The sequence below is a fragment of the Montipora capricornis genome, chromosome 10 (assembly GCF_036669925.1).
Source record: "Montipora capricornis isolate CH-2021 chromosome 10, ASM3666992v2, whole genome shotgun sequence".
Lineage (NCBI taxonomy): Eukaryota > Metazoa > Cnidaria > Anthozoa > Scleractinia > Acroporidae > Montipora > Montipora capricornis.
The window spans coordinates 33,466,754-33,483,112 of record NC_090892.1 but is presented as its reverse complement, the minus strand read 5'-3'; the positions used below and the strand labels follow the sequence as shown (position 1 = coordinate 33,483,112).

Genomic DNA, 16,359 nt, shown 5'->3' with positions numbered 1-16,359 from the left:
CCACGTTTAGATGATTTGATCTAACATTTGCAGCTTAAGATAGGTGTGTATGTCCTACAGGGGAATGATAAAAGTATCAGAAGATTCAGAGAATTCTGGTGAAGATCGTTCGAAAGTGTAGTTAAATTGGAATAAATGCAACTCGGGCCTCCTCCAGGAATGACTGAATAAACGGCCTGTGGTTATAAATAACCAAGATTATTAAAGATATGCATTGGTCTTGATGCCTGTTTTTCAGGGATAGTTGGTATTGCCGTTAATTAGGTTTACAATCATTTCTGGAGTTACGTTCTTGACGTTATATATATATTCCCAATAATTTTTTTTAGATGTTGGAAGAGGTTAGGCAAGTTGTTCGGAGTCCAGTTGCAAAGGGCAAGCGTACCACTAGCTCAAGGTCCCGCCAGCTGAAAAGCCGGGCACGGTTCAGCTGCTCTTGAAGAAGGCATTTTATCCTTTGTTGTAACTCATGCGTTATGTTTCGTATGTGGAAGATACCGAGTATTTGTAACAATCCAAACTTTAAGATTAACTGAGTCTAACTGAGCGAGAGGACCTCCGGAACTGGAGGATCTTGTCACGAGGTCTTGACTGTACGAACTGGGTGCCAGTATTCGTCAGTACAGTTCCGGCAGAGTGAAGTGTCAAGTACTTTATTAGATTGTAGTTTTTGGAGCTAAATGATGCCCCTACGGTCGCTATGGCTGCGAGTTTCGAGAATGAAGCGAGCATTAAAATGTGAATTTCAATGATTCACGAAAATGAAAGCATGTCTATACTGAAGGATATGATAAGTTCTTTAAGAAATCCTGCCTCTCAAGACGTTTTCTTTGTTTAAATTTTAGAGAAATATCGCTAAAAGAACCCAGAAATGACGATACCAGTGAATCCACTCAGATTTCTATTTTTTCTGTAGATAAAGTTCTTTTAGTAATGCTTGGTGGTACAGCCATGTAAAATAGATGTTTGAAGCTGAAAGGTAACCATTTAAGGCCAAGTAAGTGCACGTGTACCCAATAAAGTACCCAATTTTAAAGTTCTGCATAATACCCTTGCAACCAACTGGCGTCATATACCCAGATGCATTTTATTCGGGACAAGTGCGTGTTGTATCTCGTGAAGCGCTCTTAAAATGTGTTTCTGGTTCATTAGTAACTGTCCAAGGCCAAAAACAAATGTTCTTGATTCTAGTTGTGTGGTTGATCATTCAAACCAAACTAAAATTCTTCATCAAGGGAGAAGCAGGCCTATCCTTTTCAGAAAAAAAGTTTTTACTTGAAGATGTTTCAGAAAAAAATGTCAATGTTTCGAACTTTAAAATCTTTCAATAACCGGGAAGAAAGAATTTCAGACGAACGTAGATTGCCTGTATCCCTGGTAATGGCACGTGCTGCAAAACCCGAACGTTCAAGAGCCAATCAAAATGCTCGTTTCATCCAAGTGATTGTGCATGTAGACTTAAGTTCCGTGGTTTAATTGTTAAGATGAATGGCTGTTCTTGGACGAGATCAAATAGCAGTAAAAATAAACATGAACCGTATTGATGTATTCTTTTCAGTACTATTTTTCGTAATGTAACAAGGTTTGAAGTTAAATGAAACTAGGTTACTGAGTAGTGGAATAAGATGGCATAATGTAAACGCTCAGTTGTGATTTGTCTATGACTCAAAAATAAGACTGATCAAAGAAATGGCAAGTCGTTTGTAGCAAAATATAATCCTTGAAATTTAGAGAGAGTACACACTTGTTTTGGTATGAGGTTTTGTTGCAACTGTTACATTCCACAAGTACGAGCTTTACATTCTTTCATGAAAAACAACAAATTTACGATCTCCGGAAAACCGCCCAAGGGATTCTCTACGTCCCATAATAGTTCATGTGGGCTAGTCCCAGTCTCTGGCGTTCTACTTGCTACACAACGCTGAAAACTGAGAGCACTTTTCAAGGTTCTTTGGATGCGGCAGCACCAGAAGTATATGCTGAAGTTCTTGATCAAACATTAGTCTAGTAACGACGTTAAGGGGTCGCTGTAGCATTGTTGCAAGGGATAAGGAATTCAACATTCTATTCCGTCCTTGGTAAAGCAAATTCTAGGGCCTTCTTCTTACTGGTGACTTGTTTACCTTGAGTCTAAACGGTGCAGTAGCTCGTTGTCTCTGCCTTATTCAGACGACAAACCTCGCACCAGCTGTACTGTTTCTGATTCGTGATGTATCTAGCATCTAGTGCTCTCGGGAGTACTATTTGAATTCGAAGCCTGAGTGTTGGAAACTGAACCTTGTTGTATTTGGGGATTTGCTGTTCCCCGAAAGATATTCGAAGAGCTTCCAACATCGGAGTTGCACTTCTTCCATGATTTCAACAAATTTTCAGAAAGCCGGGAAAAGATTATCCTTTTGGCTGCGCTCGTCTCAGTAAAGGTATTAGATTGAATGACTTTTTACTGGTTTGAATTAAACCAATATTTGGCGGATAAAATATAAATTGTAAGGATTAAATTGATACAAACGGCTTGTCATACTATCACAAAGTAACATGGAGATGAAATCTTTCGTTTGTTAGGAAATTTTTTTAAATCGACAAACCTAAATTAGTGAAATAAAGGGGAATAAATCACAAATCCCGAGGTAACGGGTCACCAGTATTGACTGAATGATGAAATTGTATATGAAATGAATCATATGAACTGCGGATATGAAATCAAGTGAAGCTATGATCTTCACAGTTATGAACGCAATTTTTACAATTGCGTAGAGAAGCCTGAAAAATTCAGGACTTCAAAAAAATTCATGGACCTCACGGAACCATTAGAACCCACAAATGACCAGCTCCCAACGTCAGTGGCTTCATAGCTCAGTTGGTTAGAGCGTCGCACCGGAATCGCGAGGTCACGGGTGCAAACCCCGTTGAAGTCCTGAATTTTTCTGGCTTCTCTACGCAATTGTAAAAATTGCGTTCATAACTGTGAAGATCATAGCTTCACTTGAGTATTGACTGAATCAACACACAAGCATTCCTTTATCAGTTAAGCTAGTGGACTAATTTTTCATTTAGAAATGTGATACTTTAATGCTCTTTTAAGCGAATTCTGTTTCTTAACTCATGGGTGTTCAGTACCTATCTCATACGCACAAGGCGCCTTTTTTTAAACAAAGATAGAACATAAACCAATATTTGATTGGATTTGATTTGAAGGGTGGCACAGTTGGTTAGTGCACGGCCTTGGTGCAAGAGATCCCGAGTTCGATCCCCGGATCTCACATCCTTGTTTCGACTTCTTTCCTTTCAGTGTAGCCTACGTAGCTTTGAATACCATTAAAACGGAGCACTGATGGAGAGACTTGGGTCAAATGACGCACCGTCGGCTTCCTGGGAGAATACTCTCTAGAGAGTAAAGGAACTTCCGACGTTAAATAAGGGGTACCTTTACCTTTACCTATCCATGCGATTTGCCAGAAACTTGAAAAACGTCGGGCCGACTTTTTTCAAGATTACCCAAATGCGATCCGTCTTAATCTTGTCCATTTCTGTCCATCCATTTTTGTCTTTCCTTTTGCTGTACTTCTTTTATGTTCAACAGGTTTAAGTGGTTATTACAATGTTTCAGTCTACTTTTCAACAAGACCTAACGCAGCTCTCAATCTGGAGTGATACCTGGAAAATGTGTCTCAGTATACCCAAATGTAAGGCCTTGAATATTTCTAGGAAGAAAATTTCCACAAAACGAGAATATCACCTTAACGGGTCCCCACTGGCAACATTTAGCGAAATTAAAGCCTTGGGCATAACTGTCACCAACACTCTCCAATGGTCTCAACATATAAAACTGATCTCCTCCACAGCAAATAGAACGCTTGGCCTTATTTGTAGGGTCTGTAGAGATATCAATGATCCTGACATCAAGAAACTTTTATACTGCTCAATTGTTCGACCACAACTAGAGTACGCTTGTGAACTATGCTCACCCTACACGTCAAAGTACAAACTATTACTAGAAAATGTTCAGCGCAGGGCCACAAAGTTTATCTTTCCTACAGGGATCGGCTGTTGGAGAAGGGAAATGAAAGACTTGGTAGTTATCTATAACGCTAGAGAGAGCAGGCTATATTGATCTGGGTCACCAAGACTTTTTCTGTCAAACTGTAGTTCGGCAGAAAACGCGTAATTCCAGTGAATTAAATTATCAAACACGACACGCAAAACAAAATTACTTAAAACGTTCGTTTATTACAGGTCTGTCAATCTTTGGAACAAACTACCAAGGGATATTAAAACCGTGGACTCATTTCGTACTTTTAAAAGGAGGCTTTTAGATTTTTATGCTGATAAAACCCTTTCTTATAATCTTCCAACTCGTGAGGGTGTAAGTTAATGAAGCTATTTTTAAATTAACTGGATTGTAAATAATATCATATGATAATTTCAATTGGGACATCGTCCTGTTTTCTTCTCCAGTTGCTGATGTTATTTTGTACGCGCAACAAATTCAATAAAGTTAAAGTTAAAGATTGTGGGTGCCATGAAATTACATCATTTGGCCTTCCCCTTTTGCTGGAGATTTTTCGCGTACCTCTGTCAACGATTGCAAATTGTACTCAAACAAAAGTGTTCAAGGATTAGGCAGTAAAAACGTACAGAAATACGTACGTTGCAAATAATAATATATTATTATTATATTATTATTATTATTATTATATTATTATATTATTATTATTATTATTATTATTATTATTATTATTATGTGCCCACTTCGGCATGACATGGTAATTTGGGCTAAAAGACCTCACTGGCTCCCTCTTGAGTTCAATAATAACCTCCGCAGAGGCTCAAGGAGGTGAATACGTTTCTTGCGCCTGCACTCAACTTGCACAGCAGACACATCCTAACGCCTTACTGATCACAGCTCGATCACAGCCGATCGAAGCTGATCACCCTACCAATAACCGAACCTCTCCGGAGGAGAGAGACTGAGGTGAACGTTGGTTTGTTGTAAAATGACCTGCCTTGTTTCCTTGTAGCCATGTAGAACTTTCTTAAACATTTTTTTTTAATTATTAACAAATTCTTTTTGCTGGGCGACCAGCCCTGCAAAATAGAATTACTCCGAGTGAAACAAATTGTTGGCGTAAAGATAGTTTAATTTTCAGCAACAATTATCTGGAAAAACCAAGTCAAACACTGGTTGGCAAAAGTATGAACTCTTCTCTTACCTTTGAAACTTTCAGGCCAAATTTTGTGGCACTCCGTAGGGAGTGAATAATGCTCAATTACTCCCAGATAGCGAACCAATCAGATTGCTTGAAACACCAAGATCACCAAGTGAGTATATGTTGTGGTTTAATTTTGTGTTTGGTTTGAAAAGTTCTCTTTTTTTTTCAAACCAGCTTAGGTTTTTAAAAATGGTTTAATTTTCTTTAAAACACTGCCCATTTTAACCTATTTGGAAATCTTTCTGTGAGTATGTATAAAATAAACTAGAGAAATCATTTTAAGATTATTATTATGGATTTTTGTCTCTGATGCTATCAAAGACAATAATAATAATATTATTTATTGCATGTGAACAATTCTTTTTAGTGTTTGGGTTAAATGCTCAGCTTAGTGATGACGGTTAGGCACTTATTTTGGATGGTGAGCTTTCATGTAAGGTTAGGGACACTGCCTGCATTTCAGTAATTAAGGTTAAGCTCTCAATAAGGGTTAAGCACTTATTTAAAACGGTTAGCATTTCAGGAGGTGTATGGAAACTACGGACTGCCCACAAATAGCGCTGATGAACAGTATTTAAAGTGCCCCTAACCCTTCAACTTATTTTTTTTGGTAGATTTTGACATCTTTCAAGAACTTATTTTCGAAAAAAAATTCAAAATTTTGAATCCGGGCTAACCCGGCCAAAGTATCGAGCGTGACGTAAGAAAAAGACATCGTGCAAGCTTGAGTTGTTGGGATGTGTGAAGAACACAGAGAAAATGGTTGAAAAGTGCGTGGTTTATGGATGCAGCAACTCTAACAATAAACAGAAAGGAATCGGCATGCATAAGATTCCTTCTGATAGCGATCCGAGGGCTGAAGTCCGCTGGTTTCGTCTGCTAGCCGCTTCTTAAGAACTTCTTCTTGCTTGTTTTTTTCTTCTTTTTGTTGTCTATAATTTTTGAGCCATTCTTCATCAGTGAGAGGCTCGTCCATATAGGCTTGCAATTCGCTGTCTGATTCTTTGTCGGCAGTCGAACTTTCTGATAAAAGTTCTGATTTTCTCGTTGCTCCGTCTCTATTTCTTGAAAATCCAGGCATTCCGAATCGTCCGAAAGATACTCTTCCGTACTTGAGTCGGAAAACTCTTTGGAAGAGGACATATTTTCAGACCAATTGTAAGTTTTCACAAATAATCTTCGAACTCGCACTCTTATGTCATGGAGTGGTGTCCTTTTTTTACGTCACAGCTAAAAAAAGGTGTTAGGTATCAGACGCTTCTCATTGGCTTGTTCCTAACGAGCCCACGAGAGAGTAATTTGTCCAGCAGGGCTTATAGCGCGCAGAAAATTACAAATTTCACTAACTTCAAGCTCTGGCAAAAAAATAAGGATTCAATATTTGTGAAAAAATTTTCCGAAAATGAGTTCTTTAAAGATGTCAAAATCTACCCCCAAAAAATTAGTTGAAGGGTTAGGGGCACTTTAAGTCTATAAAACATCCATTTCAAATAGCGCTGAGAAGCTGTATTTAAGTTTAAGCACCCATTTTAAAATGGTTAGCTTTTACTGCGAGTTAGGGTTAGGGTTAACCTGCCGTCTGCAAGTGTCAGACACTACATTAAAAGTAAGGGATTGGTACGCATTGTAGTGACTGGAGTAATTAGTTATTTGCAGTGTTTAGTAAACATAAAGCAAGCTAACAAAATCTGTACCTTGCTGAGTTCGCATTTGTTAGCGTTAATAGTATTTTTGGTCCAATGCTTCTGTTTTACGAAGGGGTATGGTCACCCATCCAGAAACTAACCCCGCCGGATCCCTGTTAAACTTTAGCAAATTTTAGTATTACAAAGCTGCTCAGAGGGCACGCTTAAACTTGTGGTGAAAGAAGTTGTGAGGGAGCTTGAAAATTATCAACATGTCAGCCCAGAAGCCAATGTTTCTCACTTCCCATTTATTTTCTTCAATCTTTCTGGGTTCAGTACTTTGCTAGTAACCACATGTCTTCTTAGGCTATTTACCCAAGACTTCTACCATGGCACTACAATGATAGACAATACCAAAACAATATCGTGCACAGTTAGAACTACATATTACGCAAGGATAACTTGAATCTCCTGGAAGACAACCCACAGCTCAGTTGACAATTTATATGGAATAAATCGCTGTGTTACGTCACTACCACACGTAAGCAATGCGCAATGCTAGGAATGATGATTACAGCGATGCAGTTAAAGCCGTCAACAAACGTCTAAAACAACTTTGCAAGCAAAATAATTGGAAACTCATCAGCCATACCAACATCACTTCAAATGGACTTAACAAAGGTGGCCTGCACCTTAATAGGGAAGGTAACGAGTTATTGCAAAAGAATTTTGTAAATTTTTTACGATGTAATTGATTTCCTAATTCCATGAATGCCGATATTGCTGATAATTCTCTTGTTTCTCTAACGTTGCCAGAATCAGTTGAAAACGAAGTACATGCTGTTAATTCGAGTCTTTCCAATGCGTCTAGTTTTTTACCAGCAAAGCGTGGTTTTAAAATGGCCTGTTTGAACATTAACAGTCTCGTCAAACATATTGACGAACTTAGAGTCCTTCTTTCTGAGTTTTCTGTTGATATTCTGGCAATCAACGAAACAAAACTTGACGAATCCATAAAAAGTTCCGAGCTCCATATACCTGGCTACGAATTTATCCGTCGTGACAGAAGTAGAAATGGTGGAGGAGTAGGTTTTTATATTAAGTCTTCTAATTCTTATGTAGTGCGCTCAGATCTAAATGTAATTAATCTCGAAAATTTAATCATTGAAATTCGTAAACCGAACTCTAGGCCTTTTCTGATAGCGACATGGTACAGACCTCCCTGTTCTCCTACCGATTTATTTTCAAGTTATGAGTCATTTATCGACAAGGTTGATTCTCTTGACCTTGAATACTATTTGTTGGGTGACTTAAACTGTAATTTGGCCTCTTCTACACCTGATGCAAACACTCGTCATTTACTCGAGATTTCGGATTTATATGGGCTCAATCAATTAATAAATGAACCAACTCGTGTTACTGAATCCTCATCTACATTAATCGATTTGATTTTTACTAATCATGCAGATAAGGTAAGCTGTTCCGGTGTCTCCCATATTGGCATCAGCGATCATAGCCTCGTCTATGTTTATCGTAAACTTTCTTCTGATTTATCATCTAAAGGACACTCTTACATCTCTTATAGAAATTTTAGAAATTTTAATCGAGATAATTTTCGAAATGAAATCTCTCAACAAGACTGGTCTTTCGATGAATCTGAAGATCCAAATTTGGTTTGGTCTAACTGGAAAACAAAATTTTTGCGCGTTGTCAATTCTCATGCTCCAATTCGAACTAGTCGTGCTAAATTGAATAACTCACCCTGGATTAATTCAGTCTTGAAGAATGATATGCGCTGTCGTGATGCTGCTAAAAAGAAGGCGATAAAAACAAAGAATCCTCATGACTGGGCTAATTACAGAAAATTACGAAATAAAATCAACAATAATGTAAAAACCACTAAGGCATCCTATTATCATAATAGTCTTATTCAATCCGAAGGAAACTCTCGAAGGACTTGGAAAACTATTAATCACCTCATGTCCCGTCGTCAGAACAACCAGCTGGTAAAGGAAGTCAAAGTAAATGATATATCTATCTGTAATTCTAACGAGATTTCCAATACCTTTAACGAACATTTTTCAACTATTGGGCCCAGACTAGCCCGCGAAATACCTTCTACTTCGGACGAAGTGTCTACTTATTTAAACAATTTTCCTGAAAACTTCAACAAATTCTCTTTTCGTCCAACTACTAGTAGTATTGTTTTTACTCATCTAAATCGATTGTCGAAAACTAAATCTACTGGGTTAGACAATATCTCTGCTAAGTTAATTCGTGAGTGTGCTGATATAATTTCAGGTCCGTTATGTGACCTGTTTAATAATCTTTGATGTCTGGCATATTTCCTGACGATTGGAAATGTGCCAGAGTGATTCCGTTGTTCAAACAGGGCGAGTCACTTGATTTGAACAACTACCGACCTATCTCTGTCATTTCAGTTGTCGCCAAAGTGTTTGAGAGGATTGTGTACGATCAGTTATACAACTTCTTAAGTAACGAGGGAATCATCTCTAAACAACAATCCGGTTTCCGGTCTTTGCACTCTACTGTTAGTGCTCTTCTTGAAGCCACTGACAGTTGGGCGTTTAATATCGATCGTGGCTACGTAAATGCCGTAGTGTTCCTCGACTTAAAAAAGGCCTTCGACACTGTTGATCATGAGATACTATTAACTAAAATGAATCAGTACGGAATTCAAGGGAAATCGCTTGATTGGTTTAAATCATATTTGACGAATCGCACACAACGGTGCTCCGTTAACGGTTGTCTCTCTGATTTTACCACTCTTAAATGCGGTGTGCCACAGGGAACGATCCTTGGCCCTTTTATTTCTAATTTATATTAATGATTTGCCTAACTGTCTATCGTTCAGCGTTCCTAGAATGTATGCTGATGATACACATATTACTTATGCTGGCTCTGATTTACATCTGATTCAGTCTAGTATATCTCATGACCTTGAAAAGCTAAGCAAATGGCTTGTGTCTAACAAACTTACTTTGAACGCTACAAAGACTGAATTTATGTTGATCGGATCCAGGCAAAGATTAAGCACTCTATCTGATACTCTTGAACTCTCCATTGATAATGTTCCAATTGAGAAAGTTTCTTCAGTGAAATCACTTGGAATATATGTTGACGAAAATCTAACGTGGTATCTCCACGTTGATAAACTGTGTAAAAAGATTGCTTCCGCAATTGGAGCCATTAAACGAGTTAAGCCATTTGTGCCTCAATCAACTTTACTCAGTATATACAACTCACTAGTTCAACCGCATTTTGATTACTGCAGCCTAGTCTGGGGTAATTGTGGTAAAACATTATCTAACAAGCTACAAAAACTACAGAACCGTGCTGCACGAGTGATAACTTCATCGAGCTATGACGCTGATGTTAATTCCTTGTTTGACAAACTCAGCTGGAAAGACTTAAATTCTCAACGTCAAATTCAGAAAGCTTTAATGGTTTTCAAGTCTTTAAATGGTCTGGTTCCCGAATATCTCACGTCTAAATTTGTAACGCGTAATGTATCAAACTATGCTCTGAGGGATTCGGCAAATAAACTTGTTGTTCCGTTTCCGAGAACAAACTACATGAAAAATAGTTTTAGTTACAGCGGCGCAACTCTTTGGAACAGCTTACATCGTAACATTAAATACACGGCATTCATGGAAATCAGGTCTGTAGGTAGCTTATTTTGTAAATTAATGTAATAATAGGATTAGGATTTTAGATTTTAAGATTTTTTGGAATTGTACCTGATGAATTTTTTACCGTGTATAAATTAAGTAAATAAATAAATAAAATAAATAAATTTTTTCTAAAGAAAACAGGAATTGCTTCTTTCTGACAAATGATTAATTAATAGGTCGGTAGCCAGGTTTTTAACCTCAGGAAAGGATCTGTTTTGTCGTACGAACGTGTGCGGACCTGTGAGCCAAAGGGCCTCTGCTGGTATGACTTCTAGGTGACCCCTTAAATGGTCTTAATGACCCCCCAACTTGAAAAAAATTGTCTGGAACGGTGCACGTACCACAGGCAACCCAGTGTACCCTCACGGAGGGTCTAGTTTCTGATTAAAACGATCTGATCCCTCTAATTTTAAAGAGAAGAGTTGTAACTCGGAAATGCCAGGCGACAACTGTTCGGTTTTTCGTTGTGGGTCGTGTCGCAGAGCAAAAGGGATCGGAATTTGGAAACTCCTTTTGGCAAAGGACGAAGCCCACAGGAGATGGCGAGAAAAGTAAGTGGCTTGGCGAAATAAAAAAGACGAGAGATATGGACGCCCATTTCAAGAAGGAGATAAAGAAGGACAGAGTGTATACCTGCGAAAAGCACTTTGCACCAGAAGATATCGAAATATGTGACTAGAAGCTTGTGAGTTTGTTGTTTTTCTTCGTGTTTACATGTTCCAGGCTTGTACCAAGGCCCACGAATTCATCTTGATTTTGCGATGGGTTTACATTTATGCCAACCTTTTGCCCTTTTCTTACAGTTATATCTGAGAAAATGACAAAGAAGAAACCGAGATTTAATGTATTGCCTAAATTAAATATGCGAAAAAAGCCACCAATCTACCAAACCGGCACCTCGAACAACACAAACCTTGATGTTACAAGAAACAGACCTATCGCGTGTAAACCATGGCTAATACAAGTCCTTTCTTGACTTGTGTCAGCGAATAAAATCGCTACAAATCCTAGATGAGTGGACTAAAAAAGTGCTGCCAGATCGACTAATCTTAAAGAAAGTGCGAGAACCGTTTTTGCTTCCAAACTGGAGATCGTCATAGCGGAGCTCCGCACGCGGAGCACCATTGTTAAGAAAATATGGTAACCTATCCCTGGGAGAAATCTTGGTTTTATAGCCATGACGTCATCAACCGTCCGTACGGTCCACCCATCCATGTATGCCGATGTGACCAGTATCATACTAGTTTACACCACACATCTTTGATATTGGACACCCATGTTATGATCAACTGACACCTGTCAAAGCAAGGTATCCCCTGATCAGGCCCGTTACCATATCGCTGGCTCAAGCTTAGAGCTTATCGAGGTCACCTTTAAGCTGACCGCTGACCAGGTACTGGTTTTAAGTTGGATTGCAGGTTCAACCCAAGTTAACTCACATTAACATAAACGAGGCTTCATTTTTCGGGCGCTTTCTGTGGCTCCACGCGGCTACACGGCCATGCTAACTCAACTATAATTATTACACAGTCAACGCTTTTCGTGTTCAGGTGGAAAACGGGTTTGGAAAATGTTTTCTTTCTGCATTTTTTGCTGGTTTTAATCCAGTTTGACGTATCATGATAGCTGTGGTCCACACTGGCGGCTACGCAATTATTCAAGTCAAGCATCGGAGGGATATAAACTTAAAGCTGAGTATTTATTTTTAATTTGCTTAGAGCTGCTTTTTTCTCTGTATTACAATTTTTGGCATATCTTTGGAAGCTCTGATAAGGTTGCATGATGTCTGGAGGACCTATGTCTAGAACATAAACGAAAGGAGACCGAAAGAGAATGACAACGACAAAACAGAATACCAGTAATAGCTCATACTTAGTGGAAGAAGTTACTCCTCAAATTCTTTCCTTGGGCACTAAACCGTTACGGATGCGTTATTTAAAGTGGATGCGTATTTTTAAAAAGTGGTTTAATCGGTTCTTACTTTGTTCAGGAATGAAAATCGAGTTTTTATTGTCAACTGGGATTAAATAACAATTATCTGTACTCTTTTGGACATAAAGAAAAAGTTGATTTGTTTCTTTGTTTTGCTCTAAAATGCGAGCGAACAAGTGCTTTTTTAATCCGTTTGCCCAAGTGGTTTTCGTTGTGCCTCGACAGTGACAAGAAAATTTTTCCCTTATGTTATAAACACGTAATCGGAATAAGTTCTCGTAAATTAGGGTGAATCTCACTAGCTTTTGTTTTCAGAAGTTTGTTTAAGGCACCTAAACGTTATTTAAGTGTTTTATTATATCTCTCAGATAGTACGCGCGCTGTAATTGGCTAAATAGCGGGCCGTATTCTACAGTACGGCCCGCTGTACAGCCCGCTAAATTTAAAATTTCGACAAAACATCATCTAGCGAGTTTTTCATGTCATTTCTGTTGCATAAACTTGTACTGAAAACTGTTTGAATCTTGCAAGCAACTATTTCAAACTTAACAGCCAAGGAGATTTAGTTTTTGGGATTTTGGCACGGCATTCTTTGTGGCAGTTGAACCTTCCGCTTCACTTTGACTAGTTTCCTTGCCCGCGCGCCGGTTAACCTCAGAGATATAATAAATATCTTACTAACCTCGTTTTCTCGGTCCGTACTGCAAGTTACGGATCCTCGTTTTTTCCCGTTGATTTATGGCCCAAGCGCGAAGCGCTTGGGCCATAAATCAACGGAAAAAAATCTCGGTCCGTAACTTACAGTACGGACCTTGAACTCGGTTAGTAAGAGGTATGGAGCGGATCTTGTTTGAAGTTCGTCCTTTCTTGGTTGCATTGCCGAATTTGCCGATTCTTTAATTGTTCCAAGCCAAGCTGGCGTGTTTCAATGAAATACATAAAAATGTGGATGATATCGTTTTCAGAGAGGAAGTGGAATAAAGTACTTCAGTAAAACTCTTCCTTGACCTTGAACTGAAAACGTTTTTTTTAATGGCTTCTAATTTTAGCGTGACTCCAATTCGCTGGCTCTTGACGAGTTGACTCCTTTTCCATTCGCTCGCTGAGGGTGTGCTTGTTTTCTTTTAAAACACATGCGGTTCAAGAAAAATTCATTGCCAAACTGGTGAATTCCAAAGTAAATTTCACTCGACGAAAAACCGATATCGTACTCATCGCTTCGTGATTCATTTGATATCGGTTCTTAGCGAAAAATGTACCGTGAAATTCACTAGTTAGGGAATTAATTTTTCTATAGAAGAAAGCAAAGAAAATGATTTAATTATGAAAGCAGCAACCGAAAACATCAAAACGCGGACAATTCGAAACCTTTTATTGTCACTAACCCTACCGACAGTAAGAATAAATAACCAGGGAGCTCCGCTTTTAGGCTTGGCTAAATCTATATATTAGATGACAGTCTGGGTTATACTGCGAACGTTTACGGCTGTTATCTTGTAGAAGACCACCCAGTATATCTTGACTATCGCAGGACAATGCGGAATATAACCGTCTCGAATTTAGAGGCCTGTAGATGGTGATGAACTAACTAGTAAGATATATTATCATGTAATTCCAGTTAATCATGACCCAATGCATGTTGATGAGCAGTCACAACAGCAATTCCCCACCAAGGACATTGGCGAGCTAAAGATTGTTTGCTTCCATATCAACAACACAATGTTTGCAGTACATGCAAAGAATTTTTGCTGTGTGCAGATAATCCCAAAAAAGCTTAGATCTAGCTAGCTTGCAAACCAACTAGTGCAAAAGCGCCAGTGTCCAAGACAGATCCTCAGAGAATAAAGTTGACTCTACAGCAACAAAGGATAAAATGTGCAGAACTTGAAAGGGAGTAAAGTGCAATGACAACTGAATTGCAGAAGTCACGTGTTGAAGTAGATAATGATTTAAGTAATGATTTTGTACAAATACTTGACTCAGCTGATTCAAAAATAACTCCCTTCATGAACTTGTTCGTTATCACCCCATGATCATCAGGTTTTGCCTTTCCTTAGCTGCAAAATCTCCTTCGTGCTACGAAGAGGTTAGAAACAGTGGGATGTTAACTTTACCAAGCCAGTGGTCCAAAAGAGTACAGATAATTGTTACTTAATTCCAGTTGAGAAGAAAAATTCGTGTTTCATTCCCGAAAAAATCGAAAAACCGATTAAGCCACTTTAAATAACGCATCCGTAAAAATAACAAACGGTTTAGTGCCCAAGGAAAGAATTTGAGGAGTAACTTCTTCCACTAAGTATGAGCTATTACTGGTATTCTGTTTTGTCGTTGTCGTTCTCATTCTCTCTCCTTTCGTTTCTGTTCTAGTCATAGGTCCTCCAGGCATCATGCAACCTTATCAGAGCTTCCAAAGATATGCCAAAAATTGTAATACAGAGAAAAAAGCAGCTCTAAACAAATTAAAAATAAACTCTCAGCTTTAAGTTTATATCCCTCCGATGCTTGACTTGAATAACTGCGTAGCCGCCAGTGTGGACCACACCTATCATGATATGTCAAACTGGATTGAAACCAGCAAAAAATACAGAGAGAAAACATTTTCCAAACCGTTTTCCACCTGAACACCAAAAGCGTTGACTGTGTAAGAACTATAGTTCACGTAGTATGGCCGTGTAGCGGCGTCGAGCCACAGAAAGCGCGCGAAAAATGAAGTTTCCTTTATGTTCAGGTGAGTTAAAATCGGTTGGGGGTTCAATCCAATCGAAAACCAGTACATGGTCAGCGGTCAACTGCAAAAAATACAACTGACCTCGGTGAGATCTAATCTTGAGCCCGAGATATGGTCACGTGATACTGGTCAGCGGATACCCTGTTTTGACAGGTGTCAGTTTGGTGTCAGGTGTCAGGTGTCAATCAGGTGTTTTGACAGCTGGTCAGTTTTTCAATCTAAATCTAAATCACGATCCTTGCCTAGAACTGTCAAAGGCCTAGGTTTGGAGGAAGTCACTCCAGAAGACAAAGTCAGTCATTATCTGTTTAACAGGTAGTTTTTGTCTGTGTTCAACCAAGAGGATTTTCCTCGTACCTCACTTGAGAGTGATAATAACAGTAATCCTTCTCTTAACTCTATCCAGGTTACTATTTCAGAGGTGAGGGACATCCTTTTGAGTAAGGCCATGGGTCCTGATGAGCTTTCCTCTGGGATCTTAAAGGAGTGTACTGACGTACTCTCTCCATCACTCTGTGATATTTTTAACAAGTCACCGTCGTCTGGTTCAGTCCCCTCAGGCTTTAAAGAGGCTAATATCGTTCCCAACCATAAGGGAGAGGACAAGGAGTTAGTTTCAAATTATCGTCCAGTTTCTCTTTTGTCTTGTGTCGGCAAGGTGATGGAGAGGTGCCTACTTAATAAGCTCTATCCTATTCTCCAAAATAGAATTTACCATCTTTATACAAGGGAAGGTCTTGCACTACTCAAATGGTGAACATAGGAAAAATCCTTGACTCTTCGGGCCAAGTGGATGTTTTATACTTAGATTTCACAAAAGCTTTCGATTCGGTACAGCACAACCTCCTCTTATATAAGCTTAAGTTATACGAAATAATTGGTAGTCTTTTGAAATGGTTTCGAGCCACCTTTTTGGGCGTTGTCAAAGGGTTGTGATAGAGGGTAATTCTTCCAACTGGCTTCCCGTAGTATTCTTGGGTCTTTCTTATGTTTGCTTTATAAAAATAAGCACTTTATAGGATAGCTTGAATTTCCAGCAGGATATCTCTGCAATCAAGCAGTGGGGTGACTCTTGGGGAATGTCATTCAATTCTACCAAATGCAAAACTCTGGGGATATCAGATGGGGAATATTTTGAATAGCCCTGTAGATTCTTACCGTGATCTCGG

At 38.8% G+C, this 16,359-nt stretch overlaps 1 protein-coding gene across 1 annotated transcript in view; it reads left to right on the top strand.

The window, feature by feature from the left end:
* LOC138018763 (uncharacterized) overlaps window positions 1-1,036 on the top strand; it is a 32,917-nt gene extending 31,881 nt beyond the window's left edge. The window contains exon 6 of the mRNA XM_068865452.1: window positions 330-1,036. Coding sequence (XP_068721553.1) covers window positions 330-440 — 111 coding nt within the window. The 3' untranslated portion in view covers window positions 441-1,036. The remainder of the gene's footprint in view (window positions 1-329) is intronic.
* Window positions 1,037-16,359: the final 15,323 nt, after the last annotated feature.